General features: G+C 44.6%; 1 protein-coding gene across 4 annotated transcripts in view; it reads left to right on the top strand.

The window, feature by feature from the left end:
- The window catches only part of Zasp52 (Z band alternatively spliced PDZ-motif protein 52), a 100,960-nt gene extending 83,188 nt beyond the window's left edge, over positions 1-17,772 (top strand). For 3 of the 4 annotated variants that reach the window (XM_037413669.2, XM_037413667.2, XM_037413668.2), the window contains exons 12-16: positions 10,610-11,201; positions 12,634-12,820; positions 13,346-13,466; positions 15,019-15,134; positions 17,212-17,772. In XM_037413669.2, the coding sequence (XP_037269566.2) occupies positions 10,610-11,201; positions 12,634-12,820; positions 13,346-13,466; positions 15,019-15,134; positions 17,212-17,289 (1,094 nt within the window). In that variant the 3' untranslated portion in view covers positions 17,290-17,772. The remainder of the gene's footprint in view (positions 1-10,609; positions 11,202-12,633; positions 12,821-13,345; positions 13,467-15,018; positions 15,135-17,211) is intronic. The other variant, XM_037413670.2, reaches the window with a different exon arrangement.
- The last annotated feature ends 560 nt before the right edge of the window (positions 17,773-18,332 follow it).

The following is an 18,332-nucleotide window of genomic DNA, read 5'->3' as shown; positions in this document are numbered from 1 at the left end:
GTCAGTTTGAGCTCATTGAGAGCCTGCTGTATTAAAATATGCAATTCACAAGCCCGGTCATGACCTCCTAAGGAAGTGATACTATATGGATTGTGTAGAGCTGTGGTCAAAAAAAGTCATTTCTATGGTAGTCTAACGAAAACAGTGATTTAACTTTTATCAGCAAAGAACTTTTTCGCAATGCAGAAACCTCAACTCTTGCTTCGAGAATGCTCTTTATAAGCGGGAAATAAAAAAAAAACGAACAGGTGGAACTAACACTTCCACATTAACTTTCTGTGACTTGACGTGCTTTGATAACATTAATTAGGGCTTTTCCTAATTTTTTACTAACAAAACTGAAATAAATTGGGTACTAAGTGAACAATAACTCTGAGATATAAAAATTTAGGAAATCGTACAACTGATGAAGCGAAAATACGAAAAAAAAATACACTGACACCTTTGCCGTCTCAGTGATACTAAGGTTTCAATTTTGGTGCCAAAAGTGAAAATAAATTTTTACCTCCATTTTTTTGCTTCTAATATTTAAAATAAAATGGTGCAACTGACGACGATTGCCTTAGTTTGGAAAAGTTTGTCAGTCGAAACTTATACAGTGTTTCACCCGAGTGTTCCTTAAAAAGACAATTAAGTGAAACAATGTCTCAGCTTAGATTGATAAATTGTTAACCGAGAAGTATAACGTTGAATGTTTCACCATCACAACTTTATTATCAGAGGAGAAAATCTAGGTTGAATTTTCATTTTAAAATGTCGTGCCAATATCTTTACGCGCGACGTCAGTGATTTGAAGCCTTTTTTTTTCGCAATTTCACAACATTTGCTCGATGAATTTTGTGAAACTTCTTACGCTACGTCTGTGGCTCCCACAAATGACAATGTACTTGATCTTTACCGATTAAGAGCTACGTAGGAGTAGTGGACGCCGCCAGAGTCTATGACATTACGGTGTTTGTTGTGGTATAATCTCAAGGTGTGATCTCCAGCCGCAATTTCTTTTCGCGTGTTTTCTCCTTTACGAAGCATACTCTCGTGGTAAAAGTGGTGTGTTTGGGATTAAGAAATTAGCGTTTACTAAATATTTTTCTATTCAGTGTCCCTTCCAAGGTGAATGTTGGTGGCGATGGTCGTACGCAGTACTTGGCAGGAAGGGCTGTGTGCTCTGTTATTATTAATATTTTTACATATGAGTTGAATACAATAGTGACGAATATAATGGCGTTGGTTGAAATGTCTGGATGATACAATTGACCGAGAAAATGTAAATCGACAACAAACTGTAAGTATAGTTTAGGATAAATTTACTAGAATTGCAGCACATTTGGTGTACGTTTTGTTTAAACGATACAATTGCTATATACCGAACAGTCCAGATATTTCCAAAATAAGCGGTTGCTCTGTGAATTGAACGAATATAGCGCATTGTAGTAAGATAAACAGGGTGCGCACGCTCTGCCCATATAGAAGACCACGTGTTAATTGTGACAGCATATCCGCATGGCGTTGCTTCCATTATCATCCTTACTTTCACAAGCAATTTGTGCTTAAGCGGCGTTTGCGATTGGGCAAGCTGCGGTAACCGTCTTTGCACTGCGCACGTCGCTCTCGGGAGCGGAGGTTGGCCAAATAACGGTCAATATGGGAACATTATTAAGCACCGCTTGTTGTATCCACATGATTGGAAGGAAAGTAATTGTGTCGGGGAGGCAGCAGAATGTGGGAGAAGACTGAAATGAATTCGTGGGGCATTGCGATCTCCTGCGAGCAAGAATAAGTTCACAGAAAGGCTGGACAGTGATTAAGAAATCGCGCTTTTCTCGCAGATTTGGGTGCTTTCAGTTGAGCAAAAAAAAAAAAAAACACACACACACACAACAACGCGGCAGCAGAAGGTTTCCGTTAAACTGCAGTCTGCTGTCGAAACACTCTATATGCGCAGTCTTCTGAGCGAAACGCTATCAGAGCCGTCATCTGGAGCCACAATGTTCGGTGGTGCGGAAGGTCTTTCTCCTCCACTTACTTCGAATCCTCGGCGACACATAATCGAACGCATGCAATCTCCCGTTTCACGTGATGAAGCAGGTCACAGCTGGCTATATTGTAATTGGATCGATTTCGGCAATCGAAAGACGAGCCTCCTAGATGATTAGCCTTTGACCTTGTGGAGGACACCGAGTAGCCTGGGCTCGGATCGAAGCCCCACTCAAGCTCATGCCCGCATTGAGTATACACATGGAAGTATAAACGAAAATGCTGTTTCGGCCTTGGCATTGAAATAATCGGCCCCTTTTGTCCGTAAAACGCTGGAGCACTCGAGTGATGCGACACCTTTTGCTGTTGAGGTGGCACACGAGTAATTTTTGCCAATTGTTGTGCGAATCAAGAGGCGAACAGAACGTGATGAGCTTCGGTAGCAGGCAATAAGCACCAAGCAACCGCTCAATATAAATGTATTCGTCGTCCAAACGACAGCTTTTTCGGAAGTAAGATAATCTTGACAACACTATAAGGTACTACCTCTGAATATGTTTCTGTTGAAATGCAAGATGCGTTTCAGTGCCAGTTACTTTGATGTTCACTTTTAAAGCTGTCTTCTTTTGTGTGTTGTTTACTGGCCATTAGTGAATGAAGCAAGAGAGAGACAGAAAGAGATATATGTAAAGACAGGGAGGTTAGCTAGTTCTTGGACCAGCTGGCTGCCCGGTACTGGTGAAGAGAGAAGAGAGGGTGAGGGGCATAAAAACGTAAAAAAGAGCATACGCTATAGGAAAAGAAAATTAAATAAACAAAATAATCAGGGGTTCTTCTATCCGCAAAAGGGGGGGGGGGGTGCAGGCGTAGTGGGCGTATTCTTGCATCACTACTTTCTTTCTTTCTTTCTTTCTTTCTTTCTTTCTTTCTTTCTTTCTTTCTTTCTTTCTTTCTTTCTTTCTTTCTTTCTTTCTTTCTTTCTTTCTTTCTTTCTTTCTTTCTTTGAAGTTGCACATTGCTCTCTCCTGATTCTGCTTCCTTCATGCCGCACTTTCATCCATCTGCTAAGCAGCGAAGCACTTCAGTGTTTACGAGCAAAGACGATGATCATGCGTAACAATAAATGTGGCAACGTACAAATGACAAGTAACCCCAATAATAGACCAGATTGTCACATCAGAAGCGCGTGACCAAGAGAGCACCAATTATTGGAAAATGTAAAAATACGCATGTGATTGGCGCACTTTCGAGGCCCGCGTTTCCGTACACTTGCCGGCCCCGAGTTTGCTTACATACATTCAATGCCACCGCACTGTTACCACAGCCTGTAACTCATTGCATGCCTAACTCAAAAAAAAAAGAAAGGAAAGAATACAACCCGGCTTCGTGTATCTCTCAAGACACAAGTGCTATTTATGCCAAGGAAATAAGTCAGGACTGTATACGTTATTGCAAAGAACATGTTAAAATATGTCCAATTTATCGGCTGTCCACCTCGGTTAAACAGTGGCTAGGGTGCTATAGGCTGCTGACCCGTTGCTGTCTTGGCCGTGGCGGTCGCATTTCGATGGAGGCAGAAGGTTAGAGGCCCTTGTATTGTGCAATGCCAGTGCGCGTTAAAGAACCCCAGATGGTCGAAATTTTTGAAGCCCTCCACTACGGCGTCTCTCATAGCCATATCATAATTTTGGGACATAAAACTGCAGATAATATTATTAATATGTAAGGTTTTGAACGGCTTGACGCCTTGCTCATTGTCATCTGATGTTCGCAATATAGCCTCATATACTTTATATAATTCATTTGAGTGATGATTATTGAGCAATTATTGAAGTATTTAATGCTTAGTCTTCGTTTAAGTAGAAATGGCGTCAACAATCACACTTCACTTCGAAGCATCAAGATATCGCCTCCACGGACTCCAAGCCATGGGTGTTTCGGGAAATGCCCTTAGTTTTGTGCGTGAATTTCTCGGAGACCGACCTGTCTGGATGAAGTTTGGAAATGTAAAGAGCGAGAAGCGAAACGTTGCCCTCGGCGTCGCACAAGGATGCGTTTTATCTCCCTTGGTTTTTACCGCAGCCTTGGCCAGCCTTCCTGACGTCCTGAAATTAGCTTTGAAGGCAGTTAAGAGAGAGAGAGAGAGATAAGTTTATTTACAGAAAGGCAGAGAGGTTGGCCTGAGCGATAGCTTGCTCTAGCCTGCTACTCTACACTGGGGGAAGGGAAAGGGGAAAAGAAAGATTAATGGATGACGATGGTGAGATAGAGAGGTGAGTATGTAGTGTTCTTTCTAGCCGAGACACATTTTATAGCCGCGCATATAGTCCAGTTGTTTCCAAAAAGGTTATACCTGCTATTGTGACTTCAGTTGCACTGTTGGTGTCTGGCCAAGGGCCCAACACGGTCTCATCAGTTAATGACCTACTGCGATATAGTTCAGTAGAAAAAATCAGTGTTTGTCGTTCACGTGCGTATCCTGGCCAGACACAAAATATGTGCTCAAGCGTTTCTGCCACATCACAGTGTTCACAATTAGGACCGGTGTCACTGCGACCGAAGATATGCGCGTAACGTCTTGTGCTCGCCACACGAAGACGAATGGTGGATCATACTTTTGAGTTGCCGTTTCAATTTAAGGGGCATGCGGAACCTCATTTCCGGGTCCCATTTGTGAAGTCGCTGGTGTCGCCGTTCAGGTTTGGTCCAGTGCTGAAGTGTGTAGCTGCGCATCACGCAGCAAACCAGGGCGTTCGTGTCAGCTCGTGAAAACGCAATGCGTACTTCAGGGGCACTGCTTAAGGCTTTTTTAGCTTCAGCGTCTGCCTCTTCGTTTCCCGAAGGCAGTTAAAATATCCATCTACGCCGATGACAGCTGCATCTAGCTCTCAGGGTATCAACAAAAATGTTTGGCCCGGATATTTCAATCACATCACGCCATTTCGAGCACGTCAATCGTCGACACTTGGCTATCAGCGGAAAAATATGCCTTCATGTTTTTCCCGGTGGAAGTCAACACGCCCGTCGCTGAACATCACAAGCCATTCAATTCGTTGTGCAGCAAGTGTTCGTTTCCTGGGCGCTACTAATGACAATATAAGCTGCTATGGCGACGAGTGTTTGGTGGTACATGGTGGCCGCCTCCGTACAAAGAGTCAACACACTTCGCTGCATGACAGGCGTGTGCTGGGGCAACGATCCTAAGTCTTAAGTTGAATGCTGCGCTCATAACAAGCCGGATTGTTTATCAGCCGCAGCTCATATCACCATCACCGAGTAAGTGCACACGCTTAGGGGGAGTACACGGAAGGGGTTATCACTTGGCGATGGAAGTCCACCAGGTGGCGTCAAACAAGAAAGTTAGTAGTGAAGCCGAATCTACACCACACCACCTTTTGGTATCTCAGGCTTTGCTGATGCAGCTATCAAGACTGGGCGACTCCTTCGCTGGCACGGTGCTGCTTCGGCAGCTAAGAGCAAGAACTGACTGACATTTCTACATGGTACAAAACACATATTTGAAATTTAGGCTTGAAATCGCCTCACTGGAGCCCTATCAACCCGCCTTGGTCTTTTGTGAGGGTAGCCTGTATTTTCAGTGTTCCTAAACTGCCGGCGAAATGCGCCGTTCAAGCTGCGGAAGCAAATTTGCTTGTGTTGGACCGTTTGAACACCCTGTACCTTGGCCATCTACAAGTGTGCATCGATAGATCGGTGTGCACGTAATCGGATAACTGCGCAGCTGTTTTTTGCATATACCGTGCCTGGGTGTGTCATGGTCAGGCCGCCTGGATCGTGTTGTGTTGACCACAACAGTAGAAAGCACTGCAATCACCACGGCTTTCCGAATGTTGTGATCTGTTTCTGCACGACGATATGTAGTAGTACTGACGGACTCACAGTCGGCATTGCAGCGACTGCTGTAAAATTGACATACTCACAACAAAGTTTCTGGTGATTATCAAAAACCTCATCGGCAAGAGCTTCAATGTATGGTTTTAAAGAATCTTATCACACATTAGCATTGAAGGCAACGATAAAGCTGATGCGCTTTCACGCAAAGCGCCGACTTCTGTTTCAAAAATGAGAGCTTCTAAATCTTACTCGAACAATACACAATCACTTCAGTGTGATTTACAAGTTTTCCCATCAGTTATGCTTAATCCACGCACTTCCTAGAAAACAAAGAATGCTTCTTCACCGGATAAGGACTGATTCGGCATACACGCCAGCTTGGTCTTCCAAGACTGGGTGAGGCGCTTTCCCGTATTGTGTCTTCTGTAGTGATATCGGCATCGAACATTTTATCTTGCTGTGCCCTCGTTTTGAGAGCGATGAGCAGCGATAATACGCAGCCTGCAAAAAAGTTGTCACAGGAACGGGACTGTTGAAGATTTCATTTTTGTGGAAGGGCTCATGGCAACGAGGAGGAGCGAGGAGCGTGCAAAGTATTCTGATACTTTCCTGCGAGACACAGGGTTGTGTCATATTTGGTGACGAACCGCTCTTATTCAAGAGATGCTCAGGAGGAACATTGATTGATTGATTGATATGTGGGGTTTAACGTCCCAAAACCACTATATGATTATGAGAGACGCCGTAGTGGAGGGCTCCGGAAATTTAGACCACCTGGGGTTCTTTAACGTGCACCCAAATCTGAGCACACGGGCCTACAACATTTCCGCCTCCATCGGAAATGCAGCCGCCGCAGCCGGGATTCGAACCCGCGCCCTGCGGGTCAGCAGCCGAGTACCTTAGCCACTAGACCACCGCGGCGGGGCCAGGAGGAACATTTGCCGGTCATTTAGGCCAGGCTATAACTTCGCCTATCGTAACCATAAAGGTTCCTTAAATTAACTAGAGGGGACTCCGGCGCTACGATCGTTCAACGACAATGGAAATGATGGGTAGTACACGGATTTTCCTAGTCATCGTACTTGTGGGCGACGAATCATACTTACGGTTTCGTTTATAGGTGGTTTCGGTTTCGTATTGGAGGAAAGGTTTGATATGTGGGGTTTAACATTCCAAAACCACCATATGATTATGAGAGACGTCGTAGCGGAGGGCTCCAGAAATTTTGACCACCTGAGGTTTTTTAACGTGCACCGAAGTCTGAGCACACGGGCCTTCAGCATTGTCGCCTCCATCGAAAATGCAGCAGCCACGGCCGACTAGCGGGTCAGCAGCCGAGTACCTTAGCCACTAGACCACCGCGGTGGGGCATTTTGAAAGAAAGAACGAACCCTTTTGAACTTCGTGACCCGATTCGAAATCGTAAGCCTAAAAGAATAAGGTGGTAAAGTGAAAACGCTGAACATTTGCTGATTTTTGTTTATTGAGAAAACAGCCCCAAGCCACACGAACACACAGGGAGCCAGAAGCAGGCCAGAAGTACGAAGATAAGATAAATACGTGTACTACCCATCATTCCCATGCTCGCTGAAGTGCCGTGCGTCAACTCCCATAGACACTAACGCCAGAGCTCCCTCTAGTGTATATTAGGAAACTCTATGATTGCACCGCAATTACCAGCACCACCACGAATACTCGGGGGCACAGAACTCGCTCAAGTCTCACCCCCCTAGTGCATGTATAAGCGAAATTAGGTGCTTTCGTTTTTGTTTGAAAAAATAAAACGGACCTTAGATGCCTAAAGCTTATTCGAGAAAACTTGCAGTTGCATTGCAGCGTACATACTTAAATGTTCATATCGCAGACACATGTTACGATCCCCATGAGTAGTCAGTCAAACATAAGACAGTGATGACGAAGAAAATTTCGAATTGCACCATTTGGGTGCAATTTGCAGAAATAAGTGCATTTGCAGAAATAAGTGCATTGTACTGACCTACAGTACTTACGACTATTTTTTATATTTATTAGCATTGAATTTCTGGTGACATTCCGTACTTTCGTGCATTGCATGTAGTTGCATGTCCTTTATGTGTGTGTTCTCCCATAAGTTCAAATGGCGCATGCGAAAGCAGACTGCTTTCGAACGCGATTTCCGGTCCTCCAGTAAGCGCACATCTAACCGCATATTGTGTCTAAAGTGCCTGAAACTGTACACTTGTTAAGAAACCGTCATCGGTAAACAAAGGGTGCACGTTTACAATACTGCAATAAATTCATCCTTCAGTGCGTAAGAAAGTTTCACCGAACCATGAACGAAATAAGTTTAATCATTAAACCTGCTACAGTACTTTCCATTGTTATATCCTTCCAAGAAGCTTTTTTGAGGTTATTCACACACACACACACACACACACACACACACACACACACACACACACACACACACCCACACCCACCCACCCACCCACCCACACACACACACACACACACACACACACACACACACACACACACACACACGCACACACACACACACACACACACACACACACACACACACAGAATGACTTCCACACATACTGTGCATATGTGATAAGTCTAAAAATATCTCGTCGACACTCGTTTGAGTAGTCTATGTACAGGTGAGCCAACTTCTAGTTGAATTGTATGTGTGCATCATAGAATGTCCGTTTGGTGGGGTATACTGTTATGTAACTTTAATTATGAAGGAACTAGGTACTGCTGATGCGCTAGTTTATCGTAGCCACTCTTTACTGCTTTAAACACCGCTGAAATTGTCTCTCCCTCTGCAGTACTTCACTAGTCTTTCAGGTCGTGTAGCGAAATCACAGCACAACAGCTTGGTTCGTTGAATATTTTTATTAATTTTCACTGTACTGACAAAATGGAGAGCAAGTAATTGACGTTATCTTAAAATTTCGGCAAAAGTACTTGATTTGAACTGGCACTGAAAATGAGTTGAAGTGAGCATCATACTGAAACGCAACAGATACTTGAGTCCTCATTGCACTTTAACGCTAACTACGAAGTAGTAAGTCAATGTCTACAACTTCAACACGTTTAAGAATTTGATAGACCGACCATTAGCACTATCCACAGATGATGTAATCCAAGTTCCACCGCGAACGTATTCTAAAAACCGCAACGCGGCGCTTTCTGAGGTGTTAAAATGGCTTCAATACAGGGCATTCACTCGCCAACTGCGAAGTCTGCCTTACACTCTTTTTGAAATCGATGGCCGCTCTTATGTGCCTCTGCAACACCATACAGACGCCTTTATATCATTTGTATTTGCGAAGTACGTCTTCGATCACTGTGACGTAACATCTTAGTAACGCAACCACCGTGACTTTCTCAAGTACGAGCCATATTTAGCCACATTCAGCAAAGTCGCGGAGATTTGAACGGCGTTTTAGTAGAGAGGCTCTGTAAAAAAGAAGCATTAGGAGCGAATGCGCCCTTTATGCAATCTCCAGTTGTCTAGAAACGCGTAAAGCGCTCATAGGCGTGCGGAATACTGGGCGCCTGGCGTGCAAAAAAACAAAAGTAGAAACTAAAGGCAGTTTGTATCTTCAATACACAGTGAGCCAAATAATCTCTTTTACAGAACACTTGCTTTTCAAAATAGTGCGTCAATTACGAAGTCATACATGAATAAGACGGTTCCGAAAAACTGGAGCAACCGTAGTCTAAAAAAATGGCCCGAAATTGGACTCCGAACACTGAAACTCCTGAGCCACCAGGGTAGTCTGAGAAAGCACGCATTTAAGTTTATCGATCATTCCAGAACTAATGCGCCACAGGGGACCGAATAATAAGCCGAGCTACTTAAACGTCAACTATGCTCCTCAAGTATGAGTATGAAAAGTGAAGAGCTGAATGCCGCATATTGTGCGCAAACTATAAAACCTTGCCTCAGAAGCACGTCAAGAAGTCACATTCATGAATGCTGAATGCTCTGGTTCCCATAACGTACAAAAAGTGATGGCCCTGCTATAGGATTTTCTATGCAAAAGAAAAAGAAAAAAGTCTTCTTACGCAAGCTTTTCTTTGAGGGAAAAAAATTCACCCATGAAATTGCGCTGCTGGAAGTATCATCAGCGAATACCATTCGCGAAACCAATGGCAAATAGTACTTACAGAAAAAAAAACTCCGGGAGTTTCACCTTAGGGCTGTTGAGTAAAGTTTAATTGTTGAATACGAAACGTTGGCTCTGAATGAGACCAAAGCACAATCTTTATATCGAAACGAAAATCACTTGCGCCATGCAGTACAAGCAAGATATATGAATGTTCTATGGCAAACGAGATGAGAGGACTTTCATCAAGATGAATGAAATCCACACCGTACACTCCAAACAAAGCGATAAAAGTATTTTCAATAAAATTGGGGTTCCTGAACAGGTGGGCTCAGTTCTATGCGCGAGATTTTTTGGTACATTATCTTTTTTCTGGAAATAAATAAAGAAGACAAAGAATCCTGTACCACGTAGTGGCTGACTGCTACAGGTTTTCGAGTGTAAATAGTTCCAAGTGCTCGGCCATGCATACATTTCTACGCTACGCCAGCGTGCTTGCTGTTTCTGGCCTGTCTTCTTTCGTTCGTCTTTCATGTCTTTTCTTTCTGTTCCTCTCTTCCTCTCTATCTCTGTCCTTGCCTTCCTGGTTCTTATCTCCCCGTCTCCCGCCTATCTGCGACGCCACCACGCCCTCGCTGCATATGCGGCTGGCCACCGCTGCCGTGTCGGCCGGCAAGGAGGCGCCAAGTTCACCTGGCCGCCTGCACAGGCCGGTGGTCCCACTCACGCCGGCAACGTTCTCGAGTCGAACGCCATGCCGAGCGTTCCTACTTATCGGCCTCCTCCGGGCACTCAGAGGGTGACAGCGGCTCCGTCGACCCCTAAGTGGGGCGGCGGCGGCCAGCCACTCGGCGCCCCACCGGGAGGGCCCTTCCGGCCCTCGTCCCCATCCGCATCCCCATACTCGCCCGTCTCGAGCCCAGCTTCGTCGCGACCACCCTCGTTTGTGTCGTCGTCGCCGAGCCCACTGTCGGGCTACGGCGGTGGTCAGCAGCAACCGATCGGTGGCGTCAAGGTGCCGCCACCTACGGCACCCAAGCCGATGTCGCGCGCGCCGCCGACCAAAATAGGCAACGGTGGGCCCTGGACGCCCGTTGGGCAGCCCGCGCCTGCACTGGCCACCGGTGCTTCATCGGCTCCTTTTACGGGCCCTTCAGGTCTCTCCCAAGGAGCGGGGTCCAGGCCGGCGCCCAAGAGAGGCCGTGGAAAGCTGACGCAGGCCATCGGGGGCAAGATACCCATCTGCTCCAGCTGCGGATCGCCCATCAGGTACGCATTTTGCGCACTTCATGGACCCGAGTAACGCATGTTGGACGTGTGTGGTGAATGAGAGATTCAGTGTGCTTTTAGGTAGGTTGGTACGATAGAGACACGTTTATTTGTCCGTCGCTGTTCAGCGGGATAAGATGAACTCCGAAGATCGAGGAAAAGAAGAAAATTATAGCAGGGTATGACGCAGAGGAACTGTATGATACCCGGGCACTACAGAAGCTGCCAGGCGGGAAAGCAATGTTTCTCTATATCCTTCTTTCTCTTCCTCAAGCGCACACAAACGCACACAATCGCCTTTATCGATGTTGATGTGCGACAGTAAACCCGACACAATACTTTCAAGATTTTAAATGTCCCGCCTTTTACTCTCTGAAATTGCAGGCTAGGTCCCTGTAGACGGCCAGTTTTCTTTCAGTCCACTTCACTGTCCGTCCATCTATATCCTAACTACTCTATACTACACCTATAAAAATACAATTAACGTCTCCTATACTTTTCTTGCCTTCATTATCTGCTTGTTTTCATGAGGGTTGTATCAAACCAAAAGCGATTTCTCAAGAATTTCGTTCTTTCATCGATTGGATTTTGAGTCTTTCCTGTGCAGTGATATCTTACGTAGGAGCTACACCGCTACGTTATGTATGAACCCATTGCACAGCGGTGGAGCTGTAATTATGACGCTCGGCTGCCGACCCAAAGTTCGCGTATTCGATCGGGCCTCGACTGTAAGATTTCGGTAAAAGCAAAATCGTAGAGGCCCCCCGTGTATTGTTTGATGTCAGCGCACTTAAAGACGACCAGATGGTTGAAATTTTCGGAGCCCTCTCGTACGTCGTCTCATAATTAGATCATGGTTTCGGGACGCCAAACCCCAGATATTAAAAATGTCTCAAACCAAACATTTTTACTATTGCAGTGCTGCCTTTAGCAGATATTTTCAGGATTCATCAGGTGTGCAGTGCAGCAATATCAAAGCACACTGGTCACTGAGAGGCGAGGTTATCTGAGATTGTTCTATACCTTGGTAGGTCGCAGTTGATGACAGATTCAATTCGGCGTGTAATATGGTTAACAAAAATAGTTTTGTTGTATTTACCACTGTACTCATGGTCGTCATGACCTTTTTGATCTGAAAGGATGTGTGAAGGAGTGTCCAACAACTCGTTTCTTTATTCACTTCTGTGTTTTTACCTCTGTGATACGGGGGCTCCGAAAAAGTATGCTCGCTATGGCTACGCCACAATATTCAATGTAGTATGAAGCAAAAGGTCCTGACATCGCAAGTGTCTAAACAAACAAACGAAGATACAAAAAATAACCGAAAGTCACTAATGCTTTTCAATTATTTGATCTCGTATGGTATGCAGGTAGGTTCGCATTGGCAAAAAAACGAAGCATACACACTGACCACCACTATTTCGCTTTGCAGAGGTCCGTTTGTGACAGCGCTCGGACGCAACTGGTGCCCAGATCACTTCTTGTGCTCCAATGGTAGCTGCCGCAAGTCGCTCCAGGACATTGGCTTCGTCGAGGAGCAGGGAAAGTTGTACTGCGAACACTGCTACGAATGCTACATGGCCCCCATCTGCAGGAAGTGTGGACATCGCATCAAAGGCGTAAGAATATGCCTTCTACAATGAACTAAACCAGCCTGGAAATTCTATATATAGCATATGAAAGCCCTTTATCACCTGTGAAGTCAATTATTTTTGTAATTGAGAAGTTTCCCTCGTAGAGTGTGCATTAAGGGTCTACAAACGTCGCTGAAGCTTCTTTATTAATGCTGTGTTAGTCGGAGAATGTCGGGGTACGAGGCGAGGCTCAATATAAAGGAGAGAAGTACCTGGGTTCTTTTTAACAAATAAAGCTTCTACGTAAACACTTTAGTGTAAGACAAAGTTTCAGTCATTCCTGATTTTGGTCAATTTATTAACGTGACGGCCGCCTTCCAGTAAGACAGAACCCGTACCAACGAAAAAGAAAGAAACTTTTTTAAACTTGGGCCCCTGAACTTTGCGGGTCTATTCTAAGGTGACATGGTTTGTTTTTTTGGTAGAGCCTCTCACCGTGACTTGATTTCTTGTCTTAAAAGCTTCACGCGTTATAAAACATTCTTCATTTGTTTTAATTTTTCTTCGCAGGATTGTCTGAATGCCCTTGAGCAGACCTGGCACCCTGAATGTTTCGTCTGCACGTACTGCAAGACGGCTTTCGGAAACAGCTCATTCTACCTCGAAGATGGAATGCCCTACTGCGAGAAAGGTCGAGTATCTCGGTTGCCCCTCGAACATTCTTTCAAGCTAATACAATATAAAGACATTGATCCCTATATCTGATTGACCAATCTACTATAGTTTTCAGTCATGCATTACGGTACGTGTTTCCCAGTTGATTCTATTCTTTTATCTACTAACAAAGATAATCTTATTATGGTAACATTACAATAATAAATTTGTCAACTACCGCAGTGGCTCGGCCACTGTGAGTTCTGCTTGGGAGCTTGACATTGCCGATTTGATACCCAGCTTCTGCCTCTCGGTTGATGTAACGCCGAGTAACGTTGTTAGTCTTGGGTGCAACTAAGGACCTCGTGCTGCCAAATGGTAGTGCGAAGCATGGACAGTGAAGTGCGTCACAAGCCACGTGCAATGTTAGGTCATTGTAGCCCATTTTTCTTCCTTCTGTCCTTGCTAATATCATAATATTGTCACGTGCTTGCTAGAGCGCAGAAACAATCGGTGAAACTGATCGATGAAGATTGAGTTATGTATTGGGCAAAGTTGTGCCGAAAAAAAAAAGAACACAAGCACGGCAGTCATTCGCTGATAATCTGATCGTCGTCTTTCAGACATGAATTATCCAACATTCCACCGGCATTGCTGGTACTTTTGTCACTTCCAAAATGAACTCAACTACACGCGTCGTACGCGCAATCTCATCTGTGCATTTAGAAACAGCCGTGAAGGTTTCCGTACACTTCGATGTGCCCTGCGCAGAAATTAACTAGCCATTTCCTTACGAAACCAACAAATTTCTACCGACATTCTGAATCATTTTCTTGCAAACTGTTTTCTAATCTCAAAAAAAAGGGAAAAATAAAAAAACATGTCCTTAAACTTTAATGCTTGCTCTCAATCTCAAAGCGCGTGTGAAGATACCTATTCAATAGGAAATATACATACATTGTCCGAGCAATTACTCACTGTCACTGAATTACTCAGTGCTAAAACTAGTACCCACACCTAATTATTTTAAATTATAGTTGAACCACTACTTGTAAATTCTGGTACTACTAGAAAAAAATTTTTGCACCATCATACGCCACCAATTCGTTTACGGAACCGTTAGAATTACATCTTCTGAAATCATTGTCCGAGCGTATAAATCGTATGCTCAGTCTCTCCGCATATATTCTCGAAGCCCTGAAAGCATGTTGGATGACTCCGTAAAGAGAAGGAAGAAACATTTTTTCGTTGCGAGACCAGGACTTCCATGCGGCAACAAATAAGAGCAGGCCAACCAACCTGCGAAGCTCACACCAGGTCAGCAACGGCTAACAATCCTGCTGTGTCCTGTAGTCACCCTGTGCTGATTCATTCACGAACTCCCATTTTGTTTGTGAAAACTACTTTTTGCAAACTTTTATAATGTTTATCAGTGTACTTCAGCCTGATTTCCCCCTACATGCATTGTGGCAAAATAGGTCAAGCGCAATGTATGGTATCATCGAGTGAAGTGAAACTGACGCCGCATATCGGTCATATAATTGACCCCCACTTAATCCGAAAATCTAATTTTGATTCTCGAATTGCAGACTGGAACGAGCTCTTCACCACCAAGTGCGTAGGCTGTGGATTTCCGATCGAGGCCGGAGATCGCTGGGTTGAGGCACTGAATAACAACTACCACTCCCAGTGCTTCAAGTGCACGGTCAGTAACGGGCGTGATACGACTGAGGTTAACGGCGTAATTTAGTGCACGAGTACTTCTGGAAAAGAGTAGACGCAGAAAACAGAGTTGTTTTGACCAAAAAAACTAAGCCAGCCGTCTCGATAATGCAGTTTCTACCAGCTATGAAGAAAGTCTCTAATTTCCGCACTCTTCTGCACACATTTCTTTAAATAATTTATTTGGGGTAATTGTTTTTCCAGAGCAAAGCAATGACACACTTCTAATAAGTGTGGCCAACGTATGCGGGCACCGACACAGAAATTAAAACAAAACGGACATTGTCAGGTGCCTCTTAAAGCTGGAAACTCGAGTAGTGCCGCATGTCAACTAAGAATTTTGGAGGCTCAGAGACCAGTCGCTACGTACATGTCACTAAGGAATGACTCTCACGCATAAAGTAAATATGATTGGCAAGGATATAAAATACTACCAAGTTATCGTTGTAATATTTAAAAGTATAGCACAAAATTATTTCATTTTCAAGGCTGTCTTAGGAATCGGTGGAGGAGTAACACGAAAGTGAAACGTGTCAACTTAGAAGTAGTGCTTATTGTGTAGTTGTGTATGAAAGCTGGTACAATGTCCATTGATGTTAGGCAGCTATAGCACCATTTCACATGGACACCACATTGACACCTAACTTGGCACGTCTACATCGCGATGACTACCACCAATGATCATGATTTAATGATTGTGGTAGCTGAATTATTTAACATATACCTGGATACAGCCTATCCAGGTATGTGTTAAAAAAATCTCGCTCAAAGGTGACACTAACAAGCGCATAATAAACTGGTACTCAATATGTATGCTTCTTCAAAGCGTCGCCAATAAAGAAGAGAGACGGCATGGTGCTTTCTCCTGAGAGATAGGGTAACTGACACATGTGACCATGCACGCACTCCTACATTGCGCTTCAGCAACGCGGGAGTCGATGATCGTAGCTTGACCCGCGAACGCGCGCAGGCGTCCCGCGTTCCGCTGGCCTCTGTATGACTCTACCAAGGAACGACATGCAACCATCGACGCTATCGCCTAGCTGAGGTGCTTACTGCGGCAGTTTAATTTGTCATTGCTATCGCACCCGAAGTACTAGGAAGCGAAACACCATTGGTGCACGTGGAAGCTCCACGAACCTGACAACGAGCTTCTACACGCGAACATGAAGCGAAAGGCAAATAACATTACTGCGTCGGCGACTTCCCAGTGTGAGCGTGGCCAGGGTTTTTCACTATTATAGAGAAGCGTTCTCGGACGCCATGCTTAACTGCTTCATCGACGAATTGTTATCTATCGGTGATAGTAATTGTCCTGCCGCATTACTTCTCTTCACCGCTCACAGACGGTGCCACTGCCCCGTCTTGCCCACAGAGAGCACCGTGCGAGAAAGACTGACAGAAAGATTTAAGGCTAGTTATTATAGACCTCCGCAACTGTCGCGATACTACATCCGGTAGAACACCGGGCGTTATTCGCCGCATGTTAAGGAGTCAGGGGTTCGACACCCGGTGGGGAATTTTTTAATGTCTTTTTTTCTCGTTTGGTAGCGTTAATTTTATAACAGTATACCGAGACGCAAATATGTCAATAATGTCTCGGTGGTCCCCGGCATAAAACACTTTCGTGTTAAAAAACCCTCAGAAGTGGTGATTCCCAGGAGCAACTAAGGGCTGTACAAAAGGCCTGTGAATGGGCTGAGGACCAAGGTCTTCCAGCCTCAACGTGGGCCCGGCCTGCAATCACGACTAGGTAGTTTCTTAGGACCTAAGAAAGTTTGTTGACTGACTGACTGATTTCTAGACGTAATGACGATATAGAAAGGGCAGTGAAATATCATGTATGGGCTTGTGACTATATCCGTCTTCTCTTACTGTTCTTCTGTAATCGAGAGCCATTTAGACCACCTGTCAATTTCAACCATGTTAACTGCTAAACCATTGGGAACGTGAAAATTCCCGTAATTCACAGATACCGGCATATTTACTGCTAAAGCATTACTGACACCGTGCACTTCCGCCCATCTAATTGATTATTCTTTGTCGCTTGCCTTCCACAGATTTGCCAGAAAAACCTGGAAGGGCAAAGTTTCTTTGCCAAAGGAGGACGACCCTTCTGCAAGGCACACGCCCGCTAAGCCAGCCTCTTGGGCAAGAAGATGGACTCAGCGCCTATGGGGCATTCGCAGGGGCATTTGGAGTCATCGAGCTTCAGCTAAAAAGATGAACAGAAGGAAAACAAGAAGGTCATCGATAGCCAGCGTTACATAATTGCATGAAGCCGATTCTGCGGACAAAAAGAGCAGAACTAGAAGGAAAGGTTTCATAAGAACGGCTCGGCGGGAAATTGAAGCAGCTCGAGCGGATGGAAAGGCGCCCACTGCAATCGTCTTGTCGGCTGCTGGACTTTGTGGTTATTAGTTTTGCTGGAAGCTGCTTCTCGCTGGGGCTCAAATCTGTTTTTCTTATTTTTGTTGTTTTACTTGTTGCCATATTTCCCTCTTGTTCTCCTTTGATTTTAAAGATGAGTACGGAACTAACCCGGAAGCATAAGATTGCTTTTAATATAATTGTTCAGTCGATACATTATGTTTGCGGGAGAATATAGAAACACTACTCAATCGGACATTTCTTTATGGTAGCGATAAACGCGCTGTAATGAAAATATTATCTGTAATGCACAAAACTTTATTACGTTATACAAAGTGCATAAGTGATATATTTTTGTGTTCTTTGATATGGCAAATAGACGATGAAGAGGGCGATGTTCTTCGCTAACTTCTGCCTCGCTATGTGAAGACATGCCTCTGGGCGGCAAGAACCTGTGAATAAACAGCCGGGGAAGAAAACAGCGAAGGTCACGAGAAACGACAAAAAAACTTCATGAGACAGTGATTTTTTCACAGGATGACACGCTAACTTCAACATGACAAAATAGTTTTTGATCTCTTGATTATGGCATGTTTTCTGGTAGCATCAAGCTGCGGGATAGGCAGAAGAGCCTTGGGGACAGTGCATCAGTTTACGTTAAGGTTATGTCTGTCACAGAGGGAAAAGAAAGCAATAAACCGCCTTGTTGGCGAGTAATTAGCTTCTTACCAGGTAAAGCTTCAGTGCAAGCGTAAAAAAAATACATTTCAATGAGGAGACACATGCATGACGCTAGCCTCTTTCGCATCTG

The sequence above is a fragment of the Rhipicephalus microplus genome, chromosome X (assembly GCF_043290135.1).
Source record: "Rhipicephalus microplus isolate Deutch F79 chromosome X, USDA_Rmic, whole genome shotgun sequence".
NCBI lineage: Eukaryota > Metazoa > Arthropoda > Arachnida > Ixodida > Ixodidae > Rhipicephalus > Rhipicephalus microplus.
This window is presented reverse-complemented; position numbering and strand designations above follow the sequence as displayed.